This window comes from Protopterus annectens, chromosome 1.part1 (genome assembly GCF_019279795.1).
Source record: "Protopterus annectens isolate FY-2018-M chromosome 1.part1, PAN1.0, whole genome shotgun sequence".
NCBI classification, from domain to species: domain Eukaryota; kingdom Metazoa; phylum Chordata; order Ceratodontiformes; family Protopteridae; genus Protopterus; species Protopterus annectens.
In genome coordinates, this window is record NC_056726.1 from 1,227,852,725 (window position 1) to 1,227,880,687 (window position 27,963).

General features: G+C 43.9%; 1 protein-coding gene across 1 annotated transcript in view; it reads left to right on the forward strand.

The window, feature by feature from the left end:
• The window catches only part of LOC122815924 (zinc finger protein 345-like), a 477,973-nt gene extending 464,402 nt beyond the window's left edge, over window positions 1-13,571 (forward strand). Inside the window, exon 4 of the mRNA XM_044088794.1 lies at window positions 9,396-13,571. Within this exon, the coding sequence (XP_043944729.1) occupies window positions 9,396-10,927 (1,532 nt within the window). The 3' untranslated portion in view covers window positions 10,928-13,571. The remainder of the gene's footprint in view (window positions 1-9,395) is intronic.
• Window positions 13,572-27,963: the final 14,392 nt, after the last annotated feature.

Sequence of the window (27,963 nt, forward strand, 5' to 3'; positions counted from 1 at the left end):
ATTAGTGCCCAGTTACCTCATATTCTTCAATACTTAACTGAGATGCTTCACAAGGGCCTTTTCTTCCATCAAAATTCATGCCTTGACCATTTCAGCACATTATAATACAGAGCCACCCCTCTTCTCTCATCCCCTGCTGAAGCAATTCTTCAGAGGGGCCAAAAACGTAAGACCACGCAGGGGAGAGCCCCTACTCCAGCCTAGGACCTTAACTTTGTATTGGAAAAGATCACTTTACCTCCCTTTGAGCCAGCTGCAAATGCAGAGTTGAAATTCCTTTCTTGAAAAACAGCCTTCCTTCTGGCCATCACTTCAGCAAAAAGGGTGTCAGGCCCTCATGGCAGTGGAGCCTTTATTCATCTTTCATGTGGACAGGGTGTCCCTCAGGACCAATCTGTCCTTTTTTGCCCAAGGTGGTATCCAGTGTGGCCCTTAATCAGTCCATTTATTTGCCAACCTTCTTTTCTAATCCACAGAACAAAGGGGAATGAATACTGCATTCCTTGGATGTGCACAGACAACTTAGATTTTACTTGGACAGGACTAAACCTCTCAGGAAATCTGAACAGCTCTTGGTTGCATTTGCTGCAGGGGTAGAAGGGAAGGCCATTTCTAAGCAAACCATTTCTAAATGGATAGGCCATTGCATTTATTTCTGCTATAATCACCATGGAAAACCTACCCCACAGGGGATAAGACCTTATTCCACCAGGGCTGCATCTACCTCTCCAGCCTTTCTCAGAGGTGTTCCTACCAGGGACATCCTAGAAGCGGCTGCCTGGAGTTCTGTACATACCTTCACTAAACATTACCACTTGCCAATTATTTTTCTAAATCCAGAGCTGGTTTGCCACTGCAGTCTTGCAGTGCCTAATAGCTGGTCCTAATGTTATCTAATTGCCTCCTCCCTTCTTTAGCTTTGGGAATCTACCCAAATGGTAATGACTGCAACAGTGAAACACGAAGAACATAGTACAGTTGTGTACACTTACCATAAATGTAGATGTTTGAGTGTATTCACTGTTGCAGTCCTGGATGTTCTTCATTCCACATTGCTGCAGTCCTAACCATTGGGGTAGTCCGCTGTCCAGTCGGCCCGAATACCAAAGTATATGGCTGACGTCGGTCAAGGCGCATTAGACTGACGTCAGTACGTCAGGGTACTAATGCGCATGACCGACGCCATATCCCCAGTCTTTTTTGCCGCATGGTCCGATGCAGAAGCAGTTCTTGCGAGTGCAGGTTGGCGTTCTGAAATATTTCCGAAGTCGGAGTTTCAGACCGAATCAAAGTTGGCTAAGTACCCCGTTGGGGAGCATTTTGGTTTTTTCTTGCCTCAGTATTTAACCGGATGTCAGAAAAAGTGAATAACTGTATTTCTTGTGGGAAACAGATACCTCATAGGGATTACCATACTCTGTGTATACCTTGTTTAGGGCCTGAGCACGACGTTGTTGGTTGCCGCTCTTGTGCTAGATTTAATAAACGCACTATTAAGAGAAGGTTAGACTGTGCCAGGTTAGTGTTTGGGAAGCGTTGTAATTACAAAATGCCGTCGGATGCTCCGGCGCCCGCTTCGTCTAAGAAGCGCAAAGACAAAACAGCGAAGCCTAGGGTTGATGAACCCGGAGTCCCGGACGTCGGTTCTTTAGAAGGCTCTGTGGAGCCAGAGGTTTTGCCAGGAGTTTCTTTGGAGTCTCAGGCAGACACTTTATTGTTACAGGATGTGCCCTCTCAGGAGGTAGACCAGGCTGAGGGGGCTTCTCAGGTAACTGTTCTTCCCTCTGTTCCCAAGTTAGTTAGAGCTTCTCCTACTGTTGCCAAAACTTCTTTCAGAGGTAGGCCAAGTTCAGCTACAGTGGGGTTTCTCCTAGCACTTCAGGTTCTGTGCCTAAGAAACATATGCTTAAATGGCAGAAGATTTAATTACTATGATTAGAGGCTCTATGCCCCCTCCTGATAAGAGGCCTAGGGTGGAACCTGAGTTTGAGAGTTTGGAACAGTATTCAGAGGCTTGAGTCTTCTGCGGAAGAATTACAGGACTTTCCTCCTTATTCTGATTCTGATGTGGATGATTCCACACCTACAGCTTCTCCTCCTGAGGATTTCTCATTTTCAGAGACTCTGCATTCCATGAGGGAACACTTTAAATGGGAAGGCCAAGATTACTCTGATTCCAGGAAAAGGCTTAGGGAATTCTTATTTTACCACAACATAGGCCCTTAGCTATACCTCCTGTGTTGAATGTGGTGGAAGATGTTTTGCAGAGGCTTCCCTGAACCCTGACTCTTTGCCTCCTGCTCCTGTTAAACCTGATAGGTACTATAGGGTGCCCGAAGCTCATAAGTATTTGTTTAAGAGTCCTAGGGCGGACCCAGACACTGTTTCTCAGGGGCCTAAAGGTGTTAAGGCCTCTGTGGTTAAAAATCCTGTTCCCACTGATAAAGAGGCACGGGCTTTGGATAGGTGGGGAAAGAAAGTGTATACTTCTTCCACTCTAGCCATGAGGCGTTGAATTGTCAGTTTCACATGCTAAAATATCAAAATTATCTCCTTTCACAATTGAAATCTAAGGTGGATGCTTTGGCGGAAGGTATAGAGTGTAAAGAGTTGCTGGATTTACTTCATGTGTCTGAACAAGTGGGTAAGCATTCTTTGCAATGTGGTTTTGATGCTGTGCAGGCCTCCTCGAGGGTGGCTGCCACTAGTTCTGTTCTTCGCAGGCATGCCTGGTTAAGGGATCAGAATTTAGCTGAGCATGTTAAGGCAAGGATTTTGGATGCTCCTTTACAGTCTGATGTGTTGTTTGGTTCGCCTGTGGAAGCAGTCCTGAAGAAAATGGAGGACAAAGCTAAGTCTATGCAAACTGTTAAAGATTTTTTGCAGGTGCAGCCACCGAAGTTTAGTAGAAATTGGCCTACTAAGGGATGGACATATCCTGCTTATGATTCCCAGTCTAGGGGTAGGTCTAGACGTGGTAGGGGCAGAGCTCAAGGTTCTTTTAGGCCTAGATCAGGGAGTTCACCTGCTCAGACTTCTGGTGAGGGCAGGGGTCAGTCCTTTCGTAAACAGACCCAATGACCTGCTTTTTCAGCTGCCAGTAGATTCTCGTCTGGCAGCTCCTTTGGGAGGAAGACTGTCTCTTTTCAAAGAAAATTGGGATTTAATTACTCAAGACAGATGGGTGTTGGATATCATTCACCACGGTTACAGGTTTTATTTCCATACATTGCCCCCTTTCAAAGGCATGCCAGACGTTCCTCCTACACAAAGGAAAGACGCTCACAAGCAAATTTCTCTGTTACTCCAAATAGGGGCCATTCAGCCAGTCCCTGTATCGGAAAGGGGCCTAGGATTTTATTCTCGCCTGTTCCTAGTACCAAAGAAGGGGAACACGTGGAGACCAATTTTGGATTTATCTATCCTCAACACTTATCTGGACATTCCCAAGTTCAAGATGTTGACGTTACAACAGCTTTTACCTCTGCTGGGCAAAGACCACTGGATGGTAACTTTAGATCTCAAGGAAGCTTACCTTCATGTGCCTATAACACTAAGTTGCAGGAAGTATCTGCGTTTCGAGCTGGAAATTCTCATTATCAGTTCTCTGCATTGCCCTTTGGCTTATCTACTGCCCAGAGTATTCACAAAGGTTCTGGCTCCAGTGATAGCTTACTTCAGACTAAAAGGAATTCAAATCTATCCTTACTTGGGCGACTGCCTGATTCTGGCTCAAGAAAAGGAAGACCTTCTACAGCATCTGGAATATGTTATAGCAGTGCTAAGATGCCTAGGGTATTCTGTGAACGAAATAAAGTCCAGTCTAGTACCCTCTCAAGACATGTGCTTTCTGGGTGTGAGACTGAATACAGCAGCCCAGATGGCCTTTTTAACCCCGGACAAACAACAGAGTCTATCCCTTTACTTTCATCAACTATCTCATCAGTCCGTGCTGACTGCAAGGACAGTCCTTCAAGCATTAGGGTTCATGGCATCTTGTATTCTGGTGCTTCCCAATGCCAAACTGCATATGAGGAAGCTGCAATGGTATCTAAAAAGTGTATGGACACAGCACTGCCAGGATTTGGACACTGTCATTCAAATAATAGCTTGCATGCAAAAGGAATTTGTGTGGTGGGCTCAGGAATGTCACCTAAACAAGGGACTCTCTGTGACCCGGCCAGAGGCGAGTCAGATTCTAACGACAGATGCCTCAGACATTGCTTGGGGAGCTCATCTAAATGGAAAGTGGATACAAGACAAGTGGCCTGCCAGACTACAGCATCTACATATCAACATGAAAGAGATGTTAGCAGTCCAGTTTGCATTAATGGCTTTCAAGGAGTTACTTCTTCCAGGGCAGGTGTTGATTCTAACAGACAACACAACTGTCATGTGGTACATCAACAAACAAGGGGAACACATTCTTACCCATTGTGCAGGCAAGCAATGATTTTATGGGAGACTGCGCTCAGCTTGCAACTAACTCTTCAGGCAAGGTTTCTGCCGAGCACAGAACTCCTTAGCAGATGTGTTAAGCAGACAAATCATGGATCCCCACGAGTGGAAACTGGATCTTCATGTATTTCAAAGGTTGACAGTGTCCTGGGGAACTCCAGACATAGATCTGTTCGCTTCTCCACTAAACCACCAGCTGCCAAAGTTTTGCACAAAGAGGTTACATCACACAGCTTGGAAAGTGGATGCTCTTTCTTTCAGTTGGAAAAATCTTCATGTGTATGCGTTTCCACCTCTGCCTCTTCTTCCAAAGGTGCTTCTAAAGGTCAGACAAGACAAGCCAAGGATGATTTTAATAGCTCCAGATTGGCCTCGCAGCACTGGTACCCATTACTGAGGAGTCTAGTAAAGAAGCCTCCATGGCCTTTACCCTTGATTCCACACCTTTTGTCTCAGAGAAGGCCACCTGCTCAATGTCAAGCTTAGTTCTCTTCATCTAACAGCATGGCATATTCTGTTTTGAGAGACAGCGGTCTCAACTTCCTCAACAAGTTTTAAATGTGATTATGGAAGCTAGAAGACCTAGTACACGGAAAGTGTATGCAGAAAAATGGAAGAGATTTTTATTTTGGAGTGCAGCAAGGAATTTGGAGATTTCTGAGCCTAATTTGAGTGTGGCTCTTCAATATCTTACTGAGTTATTGGACAAAGGTTTGTCCTTCTCTTCCATTAAGATTCATGCTGCAGCAATTTCAGCTCACTATGATTGTGACCCACCATTGTTTTCGCATCCTTTGTTCAAGCAGTTTCTCAGAGGGGCAAAGAATATAAGACCCCCACGTAGAGCTCCTACACCTGCTTGGGATCTCAATTTTGTGTTGGAAAAACTTACTCTACAACCTTTTGAGCCTGCGGGTACTGCTGATTTAAAATATTTGTCATGGAAGACTGCTTTTTTGTTGGCTATAACTTCTGCAAGAAGGGTTTCTGAGTTGCAGGCCCTTATGGCAGTAGAGCCTTTTCTGATTTTCCATAAGGATAGGGTATCATTACGTACTAATCCTTCCTTTATGCCCAAGGTGGTTTCTAGTGTGGCTTTAAACCAAACTATTCATTTGCCTACTTTCTATGCAGATCCCCAAAATAAAGGGGAAAAGATTTTGCACACTTTAGATGTACATAGGCAGTTGCGTTATTATTTAAGCAGGACTAAGGATTTCAGGCAGTCTCAGCAGTTGTTTGTTTCTTTTGCTTTGAGTTCTCAGGGCAAGCCTGTGTCTAAGCAAACTATTTCTAAGTGGATTGGGTTTTGCATTTCTTTTTGTTATTCCCATCATGGCAAGGAGATTCCAGCTGGGATTAGGCCTCATTCCACTAGGGCTACTGCCACTTCAACAGCATTTTTAAGGGGGGTGGCAACTAAGGATATTTTGGAGGCAGCTACTTGGAGTTCAGTGCATACTTTCTCTAAGCATTACCACCTTCCTCTCTACTCTAAATCTAGGGCTGGTTTACATCTCTTCTTGCTTTCTGTATTTAAACTTTCTGGTGTATTTACTTTTTTGTTGGAGGTGTAACCTTGTATATAATTGCTTCCCATTATGGGGGCACCTGACATCTGGGGCAAGAAAAACTGATAAAATGACATTGGCTGCATTCTTTATACCCCTGACTACCTGACTTCATGGAAGATGAGACAGCAACCGACGCAGGACCCAAGACTTTGATAATCAGGCCGACTGAGGGCTACCTGCAAGCAGATAACCCAAATGTAATGACTGCAACAGTGAATACACTCGAACATCTACATTTATGGTACGTGTACACAACTGTACTTTGTTCTCTGATTTTACAACATTTGAGTGAATTACTGTCCTATGGCCTTTCTTACTTCTCGAGCAAGGTTCATTTACCCAGCATGGCTTCTGCCTTGGCCATAGCACCATAACCGCTGTACTCTCCTCCTTAGAAATTGTCAACCAAGCCTGAGATTCAGGACATTTATTTTCACAATCCTTCTCGACCTTTATAAAGCTTTTGACACTGTTTCCCTTGAACACCTTATCCGTCATCTCTCAGACCTACATCTCGCATAAAACACTGTCTCCTGGTTCTCTAGCTACCCGCCAGATAGATCTCAGGCAGTGAAATGGAAGAGCACCACCTTCTCCTTTCTTCTTACCTCAACTGGCGTCCCTCAAGGGTCCATCCTCGGACCTATGCTTTTTAATATCTTTATCAATAACTTTCACTCTGCTATTCCTGATGCCAAAATTATTCAATATGCAGACGATTCTACGATAGTCTGCTCTGCCTCAAACTTCACTGAACTACTGACTAAAAACCAAGCTACTTTTTCTACTACTGAAAACTGGATGCAACAAAATCAAATGTCTCTAAATGCAAATAAATCTAAAATTCTACTTTTCTCTCCCTCCAAGACTTTCCCTTTTGACAAAAATTCATTTAAAGTCCTTAGCCATTTCAACTCTCCCATTGAAGTGGTTCCCTTTGCAAAACTTCTTGGCATTACTATTGATGAACACCTCAAGTTCGATGTCCATGTTCAACAAAATATAAAGAAAACCCACCAAAAGCTAGGTATGCTTTATAGGAACAATCTCTCTCTCAAACTCTCCTAGACATACTTTAGCTACTACTTACCTCCTCCCATCCCTGTTATATGGAGCCCCTCTTCAGACTAACCTGACTGCTACCAACACCTTTAAATTGGAAAACTGCTATAACAAAATCTCCAAATTTGCCTCCAGATCCAAAAATTCCACCCATCACTGCCACACCCTTAATTCTCTAAACTGGCTAGAACTCCCTAATTACCTAGACTACCTCCAACTTACCACTGCACACAGACTTGTATTTCACCCAAATAAATGTCCAGCTCTAACAAACATCCTTTCCCCCTACACCCCCAATTGACTTCTTAGATCTGAAAATCAAAACCTAATTACTATCCACAAACCAAAACGGCCTGCTGGCCATCTTCTCCTCTCTTTCTCACTAGGCAAGAAATGGAATTCTCTCCCATCCACTCTTAGGATAATAACTCAAAAATCTTTAAAACCCAACTTTTCACTTACTTGTACTCCAAATGGAAATGCACCTCCTTTCACCCTAATTCTTTCTAACAATTCACTAAGGAGGTGTTACTCCTAGGTTCCTACTCTCTCTAACATTACAACAACTATTTCCCTGAGCTGTCTCGAGCTCTCTGCATTTGCTTCTCAAGATACTATATCTACTTTGTAAATATTGTAAATAGCTTCTTGTGGCAAATTAATGCATTTCCTTACTTTAATCGTTATGTATAATGCTACTACACTTCAATTGTTATGAAGGTATTTCTCAAATAAATCTCTGCAGTACAGCCTTCCAGATCCATCAAAATTGTCTTTGTCGACTAAGCTTGATACGGAATGTACATTCATGTAAACTGTATTTTATTTTTGTAACTTACATACTTGTGTATCTTTAATGTTTGTTATATTGGAGCTTTTCTCCCCGGACCTCCACTGAAAATGGGCACTCATGGGCCCAGTGGACTACCCCGGTCACCAAACTGAAATAAATAAATTTGTCTGTTTCAGCATGTCTGCCTATGGATCCTTCTCTTTCAATGCACTCTCATGTCAAAATGTTTTTGAAATGGATTTTGAATAAAAGGCCTTCAAGAAGACTGGGAGCCCCTGTTTGAGATCTTAATTTTTGTTAAAGAAGCTAACACTTGCTCCATTTGAACCAGGTTGTTTGTCTGACTTGAAGTTATTATGGAAAACTCTTTTACTGATTGCTCTGACCTCTGCAAGAAGAGTAGTTGCAAGCTACGGTGAGTCAGCCCTATCTCATTTTCCTTAGAAACTGGGTTATTTGAAACCTAATCCTTTATGCTTATGCCTAAGGTGGTATCCAAGTTTAGTTTAAGCCAAACAATCCATCGCCCTGTTTTCTTTCATGAACCTAAAAATGATGGAGAAAGGATGCTCCATACCTTGGATGTGCACAGACAGCTTGCTTATTATCTTGACAGAGCTATGTCTTTCAGATCCTCAAATTAGTTGGTTGCTTTTTGTGGTGGTAGGAAAAACGAACAACCTCTGTCAAAACAGACTGTTTCCAAATGGTTGTCTCATGCCATTTCCTTTTGCTATACTCACAACAACAAAGCTATCCCAGGCAGGGTCAAGGGCCACTCTAGCAGTGCCTTGATTTCCTCTATGACTTTTTGGAAGGGACTGGAGTCTAGAAGTAGCAACTTGGTCCTCTGTACATATGTTTGCAAGACATTAAAAGCTTGATTTCTTCGCTAGGTGTAGACCAGGCTTTACCGGGACCATTCTCCAGGGGCTCCTGGACCTTTCTTGTTCCACCTCCCAGTTGTGTTTAGCTAGGGTAATCTACCCATATAGTTAAGACTACTGTAGCAGTGATGAATATTATGAGCATAGTAAAGTTGTTTACTTACCATAACAGTAGGTGTTTGAATTATTCCTACTGCAGTGGACACATTGTCCCTCCATCTCCTTTATGTTTTGATGTGTTTTTTATGCCAGGGTGTGGTTTATTTATTTATTTATTTGTTGTTCCCAGCATTTCCCTTTCAGAGCTCAGCCTTCCTCTCTGTATTGGCATGAGAGCTGTGAAGGGCTTGGTGCCCAAATCTGTGTTTTCAGTCAGCTCAGTTTGACACGACTGGCTGGTCTGGGCGTTTAGAAGGTGCTCTGAAGCTTTGGAAGCCTGCCAGCTGTTATATCCTTGTAAGGGTAAAACCCATGTAGTTACTGCTACTGCAGCTGTGATCATTCCGTTATCTACTGTTAATGTTTTTTCGTACACAACTGTACTTTTAAAGCTTTGTAATCTTTAAACTCTTAAAAGCAGTTATTAAATATACAATGTATTGTTTACTTTGGTTCTTGCAGGTGCTGATTGTGAGGAGCATCAGTTTTCAGAACTGCCTGCACTTCAGCAAGATCCGAAAGGCAAACGACGTTTCAGATGTGGAACCTGTCAGGAGAGCTTTCCAGATCATGTGACATTTATTAAACACAAGTTTACCCAACATAAGCTGATTACCAAAGATAAGAAACGTTGCAGGAACCGAAAGCGGAAATGTTTATCTTCGTCTAGTTTTACATGGGGTGATAATCTGTCAGAACTTGGACAGGTCAGCACAGAAGATAAACCTTTCAAGTGTCTTGTGTGTGGGAAGGAATTTAGATGGAAACATCACTTCACAGGTCACCAGAGGATACATACAGGAGAGAAACCATTTATGTGTGTAATATGTGGGAAAAGCTTTAGATGGAAGGACAAACTCTCAAATCATCAATGGGTGCACATGGGTGAAACGCCATTTAAGTGTAATGAATGTGGGAATTGCTTTACAAGTAATGCACATCTTAATGCCCACAAATGGACTCACACAGGATTGAGGCCTTTTAAGTGTAGTCAGTGTGAGAGGAGTTTTGCAAGGAAACAGAATCTTGAAAGACACCACTGGGTTCACATAAAAGAGAAACCTTTCAAGTGTGCAGAGTGTGGAAAAAGTTTCTTATCTAAACAGGATCTAGCCTTTCATGAAAGAAAACACACAGGATTTAAGCCTTATGAATGTACAGAGTGTGGGAAATGTTTTATAACAAAACCTTATCTTGTCAGTCACCTACGAAGTCACACAAAATTAAAGCCTCACAAGTGTAATGAGTGCGGGAAGAGCTTCAGGACCTTCTCTTATCTTGCTGGACATCAACGAATACACAGTGGACAGAAACCATTTCATTGCACAGTCTGTGGAAAGGATTTTAGGTGGAAGAACCAACTAGCAGGCCATGTTTTAATTCACACAGGAGAGAAGCCATTCAAATGTAGTTTGTGTGAGAAGTATTTTGCAACAAAAGCTTACCTTACTAAACATGAGCGGAATCACTCGGGAGTAAAGTCTTATAAATGTGCTGACTGTGGAGAGAGTTTCATAGCTCAGTCCTCTCTTTACAGGCACCAAAAGATTCACAAGGAAAAGGCATTTAAATGCACTGAATGTGGGAAAAGTTTTATATGGAGGCACCAGCTCATAGACCATCAAGTAGTGCACACAGGGGAGAAGCCTTATAAGTGTTCTATTTGTGGCAAAGCTTATATAGGTAAATCACAGCTGTCTATACATCAGCAAACCCACTCAGCCACTAAACTTGAATGTAATGAATGTGGAAAGAGTTTTACATCAAAACCTTATCTTGCTAGGCACCAGTTAATTCACTCAAAAGAGAAACGTTTTAAGTGTGCTAATTGTGAAAAGAGTTTCTTGCATAAGGATAAGCTAGTAGACCATGAGAGAATTCACACAGGAGACAAGCCTTTTAAGTGTATGGACTGTGGTAAGCATTTTCGAAAGAAAAGTACACTCTCATCCCATCAAAAGATACACTCAGAAGTAGTAGTATCCATAGTTTAAAACATGATTCTTTACATGTTGCCAATAAAATCACCGGAGTTTGTCATTGCACCCATTCAAAAACAAAACATGGGTACATGTCTGAAAAATAAGTGTAATGCAATTGCTACTGATTTATCAGTGCAACAGCCTTGTAGTACACTGTTGCAAGGGCAGCAAAGTAAGGATGGATTTTGAATCGATGATTCAGAAATACAGATGACTACCTTGTAGTTGTACTTAAGCTCCAACAGTCTTGTATGAATGTCAGTCTAACAGAAAACAGGGTAGAGTATTTGTGCAGCTTAGTTGAGTCACTCTGATACTCTGTTCGCAGGCAGTGAAACTTAATGCACGACAGGATATGGATTATTGAGGATTTACCTGCAGTGCATGTTGCCACAAAGTGCAGCTTGGTTATTAGATATATAAAAGTGGGTAAGCTGTCTATAAAATGTGCCCCAAAGTGACTTACTGTTACACACAAGTTGCTGATGTTTTTTAAAATATAAAAATTAAATTTTATTTTGTCTAGTCTATCCAGTCTGACTAGTGGGATATGAGGTGTGTGTCTGATCCATTCTAGCCTTCTGTCAGTGCTTCTTGCGTCAGGCTGTTTCAGAAAAAATACTCCCATAGTTCCTCTGTGCTCTGAATGCCTTCAGAGCTCATTTTTTACCATAAGCGCTCAGATACATATTCATGCTGAAAGCTACTTTATTTTCCATTTGTCGCTCTTCAGTAGCCATTCATTCAAAAATGATCATTACTGCTTACAATCCTAATTACAGTTTGTACGTCGTTATTTTCTTTCCCTTCCCGCATTTGTTGTATTTAGACAGGAGGTCTAGCATATTATCTCTTCTACCCATCTACCCTCAGTATGTCTTTAAAAAATTCTAACTTCATTGTTAACTTCTGTTTTTCCTGACTAGTTTTTTTTTTTGGTTTGTGATAATTTGCTATGTGTTGTACTTTCTGGTTAACTGTAATTTGATATTATTCTAGCATGTTACTTCAGCTAATGTTGTTTTCTAGTACTGACATGTTTGTGTTTTTTTCTTCAGTGGGTTAGAGTTTCAGGAAATGTGCACAGTACCTCCACAAGATCCCCACCCTAGGATGCCCACAATCTCTATTTAGTGTGCCTGGAGCTGCATCACCTTGATGTGAACTGTGCCATCTCCAAGGCCTTTGGGCCTCATGTATTACTGACAAGAACAACAAATTAATTCTTAAGGGACTTTTTCCTCCTCACAAACCCCAAAAATAAAGACTAAGGACAAAAAAGGAGAGGGAAAACAAAAAACAGGAAAAGAAAACCTGAAGATTCAGGCTGTTAGCCTCAAAAGCACCAACACAGGAGCTGGCACAGCCTTCTTTGGCACAAGTCTCTGCAGGAATCTCCTCCTTTAGCTAAATCTTTCTTGGAACCAGTAGTTATCTAAGATAAATCATAGATAAAATCTTTGAGCAGACATTCCTTGGAAAAGTTTTCCCTCAGCTAACTTCAGAATTACAAACCCCTTCACTTCGGTCAGCCAGGTCCTTTGGGAATGCTATGGTTCTTGATTGTGAATGAATGGGGATGACTTTCCTCAAGATACAGATTTAAGACAGATGTCCTCCTGTCCCCTCTGTGTATATGTAGCGCAGGTAGGATTGGCCCACAATCACCATTGATTGCTCCGTCCCTAGTCCATGTTATGGCATTCGTGCTTCTGGATCTGAAACATTACCTGGAGCCTGTATGTTTGGCACTGACCTGGTGCCTTTAGCTCAGCACCAGCACCCTCACATCCAGTTTACTTAACGTTGAGACTTTCATCAATGTTGATCAGCTGGTTCTGAAATTGTCTGATCTCCAGCACCAACTTCAGAGCCATCCTCTTCATAAGGTATCATCTGAACACAACAGTTTGGCTATTGTCTGCCTCACTTCTGAGACGATTCAGTCCATCAGAGTGGCAACTTGGCTGTTAGATCAGCGTACTCCACCAGGCTCACTCATCCTCATAGTTTGTTGGTTTGATGACCTGTGCCATAGTCTTGCTCTTTCACATGTTTTTACGTGGTAATATTACAGTGGATACTTGGTACTCAGTGGTCCCAACCTTCACATCATCTTTCATCTCCTGTATGTATAATCCAGCTGTGCAGACCTGATTTTAACTGGTTAACCTCTCTGACATTAACAGTGGCTTCTTTATGCTTTCCTTTCAGTTTCCCTGAAAATTAGTCTTTATCATACAAAGCTATGGTAATCTTCATTGCCTCATTCTGGCCCAGACAAATCTAGTTACTGCTCAGGCCTCGCTTAAAGTAGCATCCCTTACTTCTAAATACACATATAGATCTGCAATACCATCTGTATGGGCTGCCTCATTCAGATGTACAGAACCTCAAGTTGACTGCATGTCTTCTCCAGTTTCATCCACGGCCAAGGTCTCTTTCTTATCGCAAAAAAAGATTCTACTTGTGGGTTAATAAACAAGACCTAGATCTTTTTTTAGCTTCTATTCCAGTGTTTTTTGAGTTCATGTCAAATTTATTTGAGGTTGGTTGTAGAAGTTCTTCGTGTTTCACTGTTGCAGTCATCACATTTGGGCTATCCTTGCCAGGGTAGCAGTTGGCTGGCCCGAATACCAGAGACTTAGTATTTCTGCATCTGTAGCTGTCGCATCTGGACTGATGTCATGTTGTCAGCAGTATAAAGTAAGGGAGCCGACACCATTACATCAGTCTTTCTTGCCATGGAGCCTGAAGCAGAAGCAGTTCGCACGAGTGCCGGCCGCTACTTAAGTTTCATCTACCAATTTGAAGCTGAAGTCTTCTAAAGCGGAGTACCCCGTTGGGGATCCTTTTTTCTTGCACTAACCGATGTCAGAAAAAGTTAACAATTGTCGCGCCTCTGGAAAGCAAATACCACACGGAGACTTTAATTCTTACTGCGTCACTTGTTTAGACCCAGACCACAACGTCCCCTGCTGTCACTTTTGTGTTTTGTTCAACGCCAAAACTATGTGTCGTCAGCCGTTATTGTAGCTATTTTCACTTACAGTTCTCTAACTCCAGTATTGCTTTGGTAAGCCATCCGAATGCAGATCTTTTGAAAAAAACGTAAAGATAAAGAAAGACGGCACAGATCCAAACCTACCGATGGCACTTCCGTTAAGCTAGTCATCAGTTCTCCGTCCTTAGTGAGGTGCTTTCACAGCCCCTGATGCCCGCTTCTATAGATTCGCAGGCCGCTACAGAGACCATTTTGGAGTCTGGTATGCCGCAAAACTCTTCTTCGACTAAGGATCCTGCGGTCGTCTGTACCTTGGATGGGTCTGGAGCTTTCCTCAGAGGAGTCTCCACCAAGGGACATCATGGAGGCTGCCACCTGGACATCTATTCACACTTTTACCAGACATTACCACCTGCCTCTCTTCTCCAAATCCAGGGCAGGGTTTGCCTCTGCATTCTTGCAGGGCATCCTAGCCAGCCCCTAGTTTCCTTGACTGCCTCCACCCATTTTCTCAGCTTTGGGAATCAACCCAAATGTGATGACTGCAACAGTGAAACACGAAGAACATACTATAGTTGTGTACATTTACCATAAATGTAGATGTTCGAGTGCATTCACTGTTGCAGTCCTAGATGTCCTTCAAGATTGCAACTGCAGTCATAACATGTGGGTTGTCCTGCCTCAGGCAGCCCTCGGTCGGCCGGATTCCAAAGTCTGGGTCCGACGTCGGCTGATGTCGCATTTCTCTCCGTCAGAGCGGCTGGAGTACATAAGCATCAGCCGACGCGGTTTTCTTCAGTCTTTCTTGCCGCGCGGTGCCCGAAGCAGAAGCAGTTTGCAAGTGCCGGTCGGTCAGCTCCTGTATTCTTCGATACCGAAGTCATCAAAAAAGCTAAGTACCCCGTTGGGGACCTTTTCTTGCCTCAGCTGATGTCAGAAATAACTGAAAAAGTTAACAATTGTCTTTCTTGTGGTAAACAAATACCTCATAAGGATTTCCACTCTTACTGTCTTCCTTGCCTGGGCCCAGACCACGACGTCTCGGCCTGTGTAGCCTGTGCTCGCTTCAACAAGCGCACTCTCAGGCGCCGGGCAGAGTTCGCTGAAGACTTTTTTGCCGATAAATTTGCTTACACCATGTCGTCGGATCTTCCGACATCGCAAACTCCCAAAAAGCGAAAATACCGGGACCGACATCCTCGGCCCGCGTCTACCACCGACTCCACGCCAAAACCTAGCGCGAGTGCTCCGGTTCCCTCTGAGACGGTCTCTCCACCGCTCCGAACCGAAGACACCGCATTACCGATGACTCCGATTCCGGACATCACTCCGCCAGTTATCGATTTTCCTCCGGATACCGAAACCGAGGAAATGCCCGAGACCATTGCTGTAGACAAGGTCACTCCTGCACGTGGAGCTGCCAGGCCTCCTATGGCCGTGTCTATTAAGGCCTTCACTAGGGCTAAGGCAGCCAGCAAAACAAAGCATATTACTTCTAAACCCTTACCTTAGCCTACTCCAGAGACACAAATTATGTCCATGGCTGCTGATTTAATTTCCATGATTAGAGGTTCACAGGCCCATCCTGAGAGAGGATCCCAGCCTCCTTCTGATAAAAGGCCCAGGGTTGAACCCTCTGAACCTATTCCTTCAGATGAAGACTCTGAGGGCTCTGTCCACTCTGATAGCCAGGAAGAGCTCTTCCAGACCTATGAGGACTCGGATGCAGAAGATTCCATCCCCTCGGCCTCCCCTTCTGAGGATATTTCCTTTGGGGAAGTTCTGCACACCATGAGGGAACATTTCAAGTGGCAAGGCCAGGAATATTCTGATTCTAGGAAACGCCTGAGGACTTTCCTTAAGAAGCCCCAGCACAGGCCCTTAGCTATTCCTCCTGTTCTTGATGTTCTGGATGATCTTTATTCTGACTCTAGTGCTACCCCTGATTCTCTTCCTCCTGCTCCAGCCAAGCCAGACAGGTATTACAGGGTCCCAGAAACTCATTCCCATTTATTCAGGGCCCATGCTGCTGATTTGGAAACTATTTCACAGGGGCTTAAAGGAGTTTCAGCCTCCACCTCTAAAAATCCATTGCCCTCCAACAGGTCATTAGAGAGATGGGGTAAAAAGGTTTACACATCCACTACCTTATCTATGAGAGCTTTAAATTGCCTTTTTCATATGTTACAATATCAGGATTACCTTTTAGAAGATTTACAAAAAACTAGCCACTCCTGATCCTTTAGACAGGAAGACTTTGCAGGAAGCTGTACATAACACTCAGCAAGTAAGCAATCACTTCTTGCAGTGTGGATATGATGCACTGGAAGCTTCATGTAGGGCAGCTATGACAGGGGCAGTCATTCGTAGACATGCTTGGTTAAAAGATCAACCTCTACCAGATCATGTAAAAGCAAAACTTCTGGATGCTCCTTTGGAAAAGAACAAGCTTTTTGGTGCAAATGCTAAGGATGTGTTAAAGACCATCGAAGAGAATGCAAAATCAGTTCAGACGGTGAAAGATTTCTTACAAGTTCAACCCCCCAGATTCAGTAGGAATTGGCCTTCTAAAAACTGGTCCTTTCCTAATACAGAAAAGTTTCAAAGGGGTAAGAACAGACGTGGCCGAGGAAGAGGGCAATACAGAGGCCGTTACAGGGGACGACAATGGCAGCCAGGAAACCAAAGAAGTGACGCAGGGGTTTCACCTGCCCCACAACCACAGTCTCAATGACTTTCCTCTACTACCGCCTACCAGGGAACAAATAGAAGCTCCCTTGGGCGGGAAATTATCTCTGTTTGCAGAAAATTGGCACAGACTGACAAAGGACAAATGGATTTTGGACATTATAGACCGAGGGTACAGGTTTCATTTTCATACCTTACCAAGAAAACAAGGCATGCCAAACCTACCACAAAACCAGAGGGCAGAGGCTATCAAGCAAATCACTCTGCTGACTCGGATGAAAGCAATAGAAAGAGTTCCACAACAAGAACAAGACCAGGGGTTATACTCAAGACTGTTCCTTGTTCCAAGAAAAGAATCTCAATGGAGACCAATACTGGACTTGTCCGCATTAAACACCTTTCTCATAGTACCAAAGTTCAAAATGCTGACTCTACAGCAACTCCTTCCCATGCTGGGCAAGGGGTCTTGGCTGATTACTCTGGACCTCAAGGAGGCATACCTGCACGTCCCTATCAGACACAGCTGCAGAAGATACCTCAGATTTCTTGCAGGACCAGAGCATTATCAATTCTCAGCATTGCCATTTGGCTTATCTACTGCGCCCAGAGTGTTCACAAAATGCCTGGCTTCAGTAATTGCTCATTGCAGGCTCCAGGGGATACAAATTTACCCGTACCTGGATGACTGCCTCATACAAGCGGATGACAAATTGATGTTGACAAAAAACCTGGATTATGTCATACGATTACTTCAAGCTCTGGGATACACAGTCAACTTCCAAAAGTCCAAGACTGCAGCCATCCCAGCAAATAATCTTCTTAGGAGCCAAACTAGACACAGCCTCTCAGATGGCGTACCTGACAGAAGACAAGCAAGAGAAGTTAACTCATTACTTCAAAGGTTTAGCAAAACTCACCCAGATGACTGCAAGGAAATTCCTACAGGCCCTGGGTTACATGGCATCTTGCATTCTCCTGGTTCCATTAGCAAGACTACACATGAGAAAGCTTCAGTGGTACCTAAAAAGCATTTGGTCTCAACACAGCAACACCTTGGAGACAATCATACCGCTCATTCCATGCCTACAAAAGGAATTCCTATGGTGGTCCTCGGTGAGCCAGGAAAACATAAGTATGTCATTCAGAAAACCGCAGATAACACAGACCATGACTACAGACGCCTCAGACCTTGGATGGGGGCGCACATGGAAGGCAGGTGTATACAAGGACAATGGTCTCCAAAGGAAACACATCTGCATATAAACCAAAAGGAAATGCTGGCAGTAATGCATGCCATCGAGGCTTTTCAACACCAACACCAACAAGGCCATTTAATGATACGGACAGACAACACCACTGTGATGTGGTACATAAACAAGCAGGGGGGCACCCACTCTTACCCCCTTTGCAGACTGACAATGCAGCTTTGGGAGAAATCACTGAGCCTAAACATCCAGTTACAATCCCAGTTTGTTCCAGGAAAAGACCTGTGTTGGCGGACAGCCTAAGCAGGAATTTCACAGATCCACACGAGTGGAGGTTACATCCGAAGGCCTTCAGACAACTCACTTCGACATGGGGCAAGCCAGAAGTGGACCTATTTGCCTCTCATCTCAACCATCTTCTACCAAAATTCTGCACAAGGACATACCATCCAAAAGCTTGGAAAATAGATGCCCTTTCAATCAACTGGAACTCACTAACAATCTATGCATTCCCACCTCTGCCACTGATGACCTCAGTATTACTAAAGATCAAGGCAGAGAGACCCAAGGGAATCATAATAGCTCCGGAGACAACTCTGGTACCCACTACTACGGAGCATATGTCACACCAGGAGGTGGGCCCTTCCCCAATGGCCTCTACTTCTGACTCAACACAACTTCGAAACAGTGCATCCAAATCTACAGACACTGCAGCTAACAGCCTGGGAGATCCCATAAATAGCTTCAGCCTATCTCTCTCCAAGGAAGTTCAGCGGATACTAACAGAGGCTCGAAGACCATCCACCAGAAAGGTTTACTTAGCAAAGTGGAAAAGATTCAGCAATTGGAATACCAGCAAGGGACATGATGCATCATTGTTGAACATCCCACTCATCTTGGAATATTTGGCAGATATGTTAAAGAACGGCCTCTCATATTCCTCCATAAAGATACATGCATCTGCTATTTCAGCTAGATACAACACTGATCCTCCTGTTTTTTCACACCCCTTACTAAGGTAATTCCTCAGGGGAATCAAGAACATTAAACTTACTCTACCTCCATTTGAGCCAGCAGCTTCAGTTGACTTGCAATTTCTCTCTTGGAAAACAGCTTTCCTGTTGGCAATTACATCAGCAAGAAGGGTTTCGGAGCTACAGGCCCTAATGGCAATACCACCCTTTATTATTTTTCACAGAGACAGGGTTTCATTAAGGACCAACCCTACTTTCATGCCAAAGGTGGTATCTAGGGTTTCTTTAAATCAAGCAATTCATCTGCCTGCTTTCTTCCCCAATCCTGAGAACAAGGGGGAAAGACTGTTGCATACCTTGGACATTCACAGACAACTTCGTTACTAGCTGGACAGAACCAAGGCCAGTAGGAAGTCTGAACAACTTTTTGTAGCTTACGCCGCTGCAGTCCAAGGAAAAGCAATTTCAAAACAGACTATTTCAAAATGGATTGGACATTGCATCAGATTCTGTTATTCCTTTCATGGAAAGGCTGTTCCAGCCAATGTCAGACCACATTCCACCAGAGCTACAGCCACCTCTACAGCATTCTTAAGAGGGGTGCCTACTAAGGACATTCTAGAAGCTGCTACATGGAGCTCCATGCATACATTCTCCAAACACTACAATCTCCCTCTATACTCCAGATCCAGAGCAGGCTTTGCTTGGCAGTCCTGCAGGGTTTGATTGCCACACCATCTTTTTCCTAGAGCATTCCTCCTCCCCCAGCTAAGCTATGGTATTCTACCCACATGTTATGACTGCAGTTGCATTCTTGAAGGACATAGTACAGTTTTGTACCTACCATAAATGTAGATGTCCGATAGACATGCAACTGCAGTCGGATTTTCCCACCCTCCATACCCCTCTATGCCTAGGGTCCACTCCTATCCCTGTTTCTCTTAGCTGGGGATATCTGTTATGGTGCATTTGTTTTATTGCTCATTTATTTGTTTGGAATCCTGTTTTTGTCTTCCAATTGGATTACAGCCTTCCTTGGAGGGCACCTGGCATCTGGGGCAAGAAACACTGAAGAAAATGGCGTCGGCTGATGCTTATGTACTCCAGCCTCTCTGACATCGGAGAGAAATGCGACATCAGCCGACGTCGGACCCAGACTTTGGAATCCGGCCGACCGAGGGCTGCCTGAGGCAGGACAACCCACATGTTATGACTGCAGTTGCATGTCTATCGGACATCTACATTTATGGTAGGTACAAAACTGTACTTTTCCCTCCCCTCCAACCCCCTTTTTTCTTCTCTTTCTTTACAAGGGACATACTGGTATTTACCTTTTACTGGTGGGGTTCTTCCACCAGAACCTGGCTCCTACTTGGGGGCTCCTGACATGTTAAGGCAAGAAAAACTGATGTAATGGCATTGGCTGCCTTACTTTATACTAACGACCTGATGGCAGTCCTGAAGTGACAGCAACTGACGCAGAAATACTAAGCCTGTGGTATTCGGGACGGCCGAGGGCTACTTTGGCAGGGATAACCCAAATGTGATGACTGCAACAGTGAATACACTCTTAACATCTGTGGTAAGTGTACACAACTGTACTTTTCTCAGTGATTAAAATTCAGGTTGCACCCATTTCCAGTTGTCATGGTGGGTTTCAAAGCTGTTCTTTCACATTACACCCACTCTGCAAAGCTTTCTTGATAAGAGTAGTCTTCCTGCATAATCCAGGAATGGACTGTACTCCCCCTGGGGCTTTATCTTTGTTCTGGAATTTTTAACAAGACCCTTTGAGACAACCTTTTCTGCAAGCCTATAATTTCTTTCTTGAACAAACCAGTCTTTGGTAGCCATCACATCAGCTAGAATTTCAGAATTACAAGTTCTTAACTTCTACTCCTCCATACTTGGTGTCTGAAAAGGACATAGTATATGTAAGAGCCAAACCTGTCTTTCATTCTCTGAATTTCCTTGGAGACAAATCTAAATCAGCCCATCCATTTAACCATATTGTTCCCCCAACTAATAAGGACGAGTATCTTCTGCACACACTTCACATTCACGTGATAACTCCAATTTTACATCCAAAGAACTTAATTTTTTTTCTTATTTTTTCTCCCAAAAGATTGCATTGGCAGGTTTACAAACTAAATCTGTCCAGATGGCTTTCAAGTAGCATTTTCTTTGTATATGGTTAGAGAGAGTGAAATTCTATCAGTTAAGCCAAAGAGCCCATTCCACAGTATCAGTGTCAGTCTCTACAGCTCTTTTTTTTCAGGAACTCTTATTTTCAGCAACATGGTCTGCTTTGAATACCTTTTCCAAGCATTATAGCCTGGAGCTTATATTTTTAGAGGTATGATATCATGATACTTCTGAGAATTCTGATAGCTTGGAATTCTGTGCCTGTAGTCTGATCAGATGGATTGGATAAAATGGAATATGGAAGTTATATACTTACAGTAACAATGGATGTTCTTCGTGTTTCACTGCTGCAGTCATCACACTTGGGTTATCCTGCCAGGGGTAGCTCTCAGTCGGCCCGAATACCAGAAGCTTAGTATTTCTGCATCGTTTGATGTCGCTCCAGGACTGACGTCAGGTTGTCAGTGATATAAAATCAGGTAGCCGACGCCATTACATCAGTCTTTCTCGCCAATGAGCCCAAAGCAGAAGCAGCTCACACGAGTGCAGGTTGGCCACTACCTGAGTTTTTGTTTCCGAATTGAAGTTGAAGTCTTCTAAAGCTAAGTACCCCATTGGGGATCCTTTTTTCTTGCTCTAACCAATGTCAGAAAAAGTTAATGTATAGTCATCCCCTTTGGGAAAAACAAAGTACCCACAAATTATCACATAGACAGCAACCCACTGAGTACGGAAAAAGTAAGCAGAGACCTAGGGACCCAAGTCGACAGCGACCTCTCATTTGACACCCACGTTGCCAAAGTGGTTAGAAAAACATTCTACCTTGCACACCTCACCATGAAGGGATTCACATCCAGGTCCAAGGATGTCATTGTACCCCTATACTCCTCCCTCATCAGACCCATGATTGAGTACAATGCCCCATTTGGTATGTACCTCACCCGGCATTTGCAGCAGCTGGAGAGACCACAAAAGTACCTCACCAAGAGGATCAAGGGTCTCCAACATATGTCTTATTCTGCCAGACTAAAGAAACTTCAGCTCTATTCAGTAGCATACCGCCTGCTCAGAGGTGATCTCTGCCTGACGTACAAGGCCATGTCCAATCAGGATCTGACTCTCTTCAAGAGTGGATGGGAGATCGTAAGTTTACCCCAGGAGTCACATCTGTGTCACTGCTAGACAGGGGCACAGTAAACTAATTCTATTATATAAGGGGACCTTCATTGTGTCACTACTAGACAGAGGCACAGTATTCTAAATTTATTCTGTACATTTTTCTACCATTTCATGGGGTGGCAAAAGCCACATCACTATGGCTAGGCTTACAAATGCCCCAGGGCAGATAGCCTAGTACTAAACTATGAAACTATTAACAGTTGTCTCGCCTGTGAAAAACAAATATCACACCGAGATTTCCATTCTTACTGCGTCACCTGTTTAGGCCCAGACCACAATGTCCCTCGCTGTCGGTTTTGTGCTTTGTTCAACACCAGAACTATATGTCGTCGGGCCCTTATTGTAGCTAAATATTTTCCCTCTCGATCTCCGTGTTCCGAAATGGCTTCGGTAAGCCATCCGACTACCGATCTTCCAAAAAAGTAAGTATAAAGACAGAGACAGACCACACAGGTACAAAATTGCTGACGACGCTTCTGTTAAGCTAGTCGCCATTTCGTTGGTACTCAGTGATGCACTTTTGCAGCCCCGATGCCCGTTTCTGTGGATTTGCTGGCCACTACTGAGACCTGTTTGGAGTCCGGTATGCCACAAGACTCTTCTTTGACTAAGGATCCTGCGGATGTCTCTACCTTGGATGGGTCTGGAGCTGCTGAGCAGGCACCGGCTTCCAAGGAATTTCTTCGCACTGCCGTTATTCGACACAAACCAACTACTTCTTTCACGTTTTCAGTTCTTTCTAAAACTACCAAGTTTCTAAGGCCCAGGGTATGAACTATGCCTAATAAACGGACGTCCCAACCTCAAACACTTGCTTCCATGCCCTAATCTCAAATACTTAAAATGGCTGAAGACCTTATCATGCTTATTAGGGGAAGCCAGCCTACCCCTTCCAAAAAAAAAAAAAAGACTTGTCTCCAGAAGTTTTATCTGACCAGGAGTCCGATGACTCTGAAGTTTCTGAATATGAAGACATGCAACCCTTGTTTGCTTAAGAGGATTCAGATGCAGAGGAATCCATTCCTTCTGCCTCTCCTCCAGAGGATTTTTCATTTGGTGAAACCCTGCATACTTTAAGGGAGCATTTCCAATGGGAATGTCAGGATGATCATCGGTCCATAAAAAGACTCGGGGAATTCTTAGATTTACCACAGCACAGACCTTTAGCCATTCCTCCTGTCCTGGATGTTGTAGATGTCTTTATGGAAAACACTTTAACTCCTGACACCCTCCCACCTGCTCCCAGGAAACCTGACCGGTATTACAGAGTCCCTGACTCTCACAAATTTATTTTCAAAAATCCTACTACTGACCCACAAGTCATCTCCCAAGGACCTAAAGGAATAAAAGCAACCACAACTAAGAAACCCACCCCCTCGGTCAGAGATTCCCGAACTTTAGACAGATGGGATAATAAAGTATGCACCTCTGCAACTCTTGCCAATAGAGCACTAAATTGTCAGTTCCACATGCTGAAATACCAGCAACATACAATGGAACTCCTTAAACAAAAAATATCTACCTTTCCGGCTTTTGCAGAAAATAAAGAATTACAGGAGCTTATGCATTCTGCAAGCCAAGTTACTTAAACACACCTTGCAATGTGGCTTTAATGCCCTAGAAGCATCCTTCAGGGCAGTAGTCACAGGTTCTGTACTTAGAAGGCATGCTTGGCTTAAGGAACAGACCTTGCCAGACCATGTCAAATCAAAACTATTGGACGCACCATTGAACAAAGACAATTTATTTGGCACCAAGGCAGTAGAGGTCTTAAAAAAAGAAAAAGCTAAATCTATGCAGATAGTTAAAGACTTCTTACGGTTCCAGCCTCTGAGGTTCAGTAGGCATTTGCCCCTCCAAGCACTGGTCCTTTCCGGCCACCTCAAGGCCAGCTCAGACAAGACCTAGGGGAAGCAGACCCCCCCCCCCGACAGCAGTCCCAGGGACTGCAGAGATCTAAGGAATGGAGTTCCTCCACTTCAAAAACAGGGAGTGCCAAGCCACCCCCTTATGGAAAGAACTCACAATGACTTTCCAGCTCCACCCCTTACCTCTGCCCACCTGCTAGTGCCCCTAGGAGGAAAACTGTCCTCCAATGCAAAAAACTGTGCCTCCATTACCAACGACGGATGGGTCCTCAACTTAGTGTCCCAGGGATACAGATATTTTTTCCACACTCTGCCAACCCCAAAAGAGTTCCCAGATCTTCCTCCAAACCAGTGGGCAGAGGCCCAAAACCAAGTCCATTCCCTGCTCTCCATGAGGGCAATACAGCCTGTTCCTGTAGACCAAATAGGCCAAGGTTTCTATTCCAGGCTTTTCCTGGTACTCAGAGAAGAGGGCTCCTGGCACCCAATCCTCGATCCATCAGTTCTAAATACCTTCCTGGTGATACCAAAATTCCAAATGCTCACCCTCCAGCAGCTTCTTCCTATGCTATCCAAGGATGCTTGATTAGCCACCCTAGACCTAAAGAGGCCTATCTACACATCCCAATCAGGGATTCCTGCAGGAAATATCTATGTTTCAGGGCAGGATCTATGCACATTCAGTTCTCTGCACTTCCCTTTGAGCTTATCCACTGCTTCCAGAGTTTTCACAAAATGCCTGGCTCCAGCCATTGCTTTTTGCAGACAAAGGAATATTAACATTTATCCCTACTTAGACGACTGCCTGATTCAGGCAAATAGTCAGGAAAAGCTGTTGCAGCACTTGACCTTTGTAAACGACCTACTGACCCCCCCTAAGGTATACTATAAACGAAAAGAAATGCAAACTAGTCCCCACTCAAAAAATTGTATTCCTGGGAGCAAGCATGGACACAGCATCCCAGATGGCATTCCTTACTCCAGAAACACAAGCCTACCTGACCAGGCTACTTCTCTCAACTAGCCACCAGAACCCAGTTATCCGCAAGGAAAATCCTGCAAGCTGTAGGGTTCATGGCATCCTCCATTCTACTCATTCCATATGCTAGACTGCATATGAGGAAACTTCAGTGGTACGTATAAAGCCTTTGGTGTCAACACACTCAGGACCTGGAAACTATCTTACCTATGATGCCCTGTCTAAGAAAAGATTTTCTATGGTGGCAGCAGCATGCAATCACAACAAGGGCCTTCCCTTTTCACAACCCCACGCCGCCCAGACCCTAACCACAGATGCATCAGATTATGCCTGGGGTGCACACCTGGACGGCAGGTGCATTCAGGGCTATTGCAGCCCAAATCAAATACATCTGCACATCAACCAAAAATAGATGCTAGCTGATGTTCTTCATGTTTCACTGTTGCAGTCATTACATTTGGGTTATCTGCTTGCAGTAGCCCTCAGTTGGCCTAATTAACAAAGTCTTGGGTCCTGCGTCGGTTGCTGTCCCTTCCATGACGTCAGGTCGTCAAGGGTATAAAACATGCACCCAACACCATTACATCAGTCTTTCTTGCTGTGCGGTGCCCGAAGCAGAATTAGTTCGCAAGTGCCAGTCAGCCGACTCCTGAAATTTTCGTTTTCGAGCTTCAGAACCAAAGTCTTCAACTAAAGCTAAGTATCTCGTTGGGGAAACTTTTTCTTGCTCCTTACTGATGTCAGTAAAAGTTAATAACTGCATTACTTGTGGAAAGCAAATACCTCCTAAAGATTTTCATTCATACTGTATTCCTTGACTAGGCCCTGACCACGACATACCTTGCTGTTGGTTTTGTGCTTTATTTAATCAGTGCACTGTCGGTCATCGTTATATTTTCGCCTCTAAATATTTCGGTTCTCAGTTTAATTATCCAAAAATATCTTCGGTTATCCATCCGACTACTGGGATTCCGAAAAAACGCAGAGATAAAGACAGAGACAGGCCGCCGAGGTCCAAATCCGCTGACGCTTCTCCTAAGCCAGTCGCCAGTTCGCTGGTACTCAGTGAGGCGCTTTCGCAGCCCCTGATACCCACTACTTCTGATTCTCAGGCCTCTACTGAGACCCATTTGGAGTCCGGTATGCCGCGAGATGCTTCAACTATGGAACCTGCGGATGTCTCTACATTGGATGGGTCCGGGGCCACTGTGCAGGCACCAGCTTCTGAGGGTGTATTCAGGCCTACAGACTTGCATATTAAACCAACGCCTCCTCCTTCATTTAGGCCTAAATCTCGAACCATGCCTAAAAAACTGACGCCCAGGCCTGTATGCCTAAAAAACAAATGATAAGAATAGCTGAAGATCTTATAACTCTAATCAGGGGAAGCCAACCTCCCTCTTCTGAGAGACCTAGGACTGAAGTTGTTTATGAATCTTCTGACCAGGATTCTGATTTTTCTGATTCTTCTGATGATCTGGATTTGTCCTTATCTACTTATGAGGATTCTGATGCAGAGGACTCTATTCCCTCTGCTTCCCCGCCAGAGGATTTATCTTTTGGTGAAACCTTACATACTCTAAGGGAGCATTTCCACTGGGAAAGCCCGGATTCTTCTGATTCAAAAAAGAGGCTTAGGGATTTCTTACTCCTGCCTCAGCATAGGCCTTTAGCTATTCCTCCTGTACTAGACATTGTTGATGATGTTTTTTCGGAATCTAGTTTGACCCCTGATTCTTTACCTTTTGCTCCCAGAAAACCTGACAGATATTACGGGGTTCCTGATTTCACACAAGTTCCTTTTTGAAAATCATATTGCGGATCCAGAGACTATTTCACAGGGACCTAAGGGCATTAAGGCTTCTACTGCTAAAAATCCTACCCCTTCTGATAGAGACTTCAGGGAGCAGGATAGATGGGGTAAGAAGGTTTACACTTCTGCAACCTTGGCCATTAGGGCTTTAAACTGCCAGTTTCATATGTTAAAATATCAGCAACATGTTATTGGATTGCTTAAATAGAAAATGATGGTGATTCCTGACTGTGTGGAAAATAAAGAATTACAGGATTTAATGCATTCTGCTGAACAGGTTGGAAAACATACTTTGCAATGTGGATTTGATTCATTAGAGACCTCTTGCAGGGTTGCTGTTACTGGGTCTATGCTCAGAAGGCATGCTTGGCTTAAGGAGCAATCTTTGCCTGATCGGGTTAAGGATAAATTGTTGGATGCTCCCTTAAATCAGGACCGCCTGTTTGGTAACAAGGCTGAGGAAGTTCTTAAAAAGATGGAAGATAAAGCTAAATCTATGCAAACTGTTAAAGATTTCTTACAAGTTCAGCCTCCTAGATTTAGTAGGCACTGGCCCTCTAAGAAGTGGTCCTTTCCAGCCCCTTCCAGGTCTTCTCATGCCAAACCCAGACACAGCAGAAACTCCAGGTTTCAGTCCCAGGGGACACGCAAGACTAAGCAGTGGGGGGGGGGGGTCCTCACCCAAATTAGGGAGTAGTAAGACCCCCCCCCCTATGGAAAACTGTCTCAGTGACTTGCTTTTAAAACTTTAAAGCACTTCCCAACTGAATGCTCCTTTAGGCAGAAAGATTGGTCTGCTGGCCAAAAACTTGGAACACAGGACAAATGAATTTTAAATATAGTGTCAAAATGATACAGATTTTACTTCCACACCTTACCAACACCAAGCTGGTGGCCAGATCTACCCCCAAATCAGTGGGCAGAGGCCCAAAATCAAGTACTCTCTGTCTTAAGCATGGGCGCTATTCAGTTGGTACCAGAAGGTGAAAAGGGACAAGGTTTCTATTCTAGACTTTTCCTGGTACCCAGAAAAGCCACTACATGGCATCTTATCCTGGTCTTTTCTACTGTAAATACCTTTCTGGTGATTCCAAAATTCAAGATGCTGACTCTTCACCAGCTGCTTCCTATGCTAGCAAAGATGCATGGTTGGCAACACTAGACTTAAAAGAAGCATACCTGCACATCCCTGT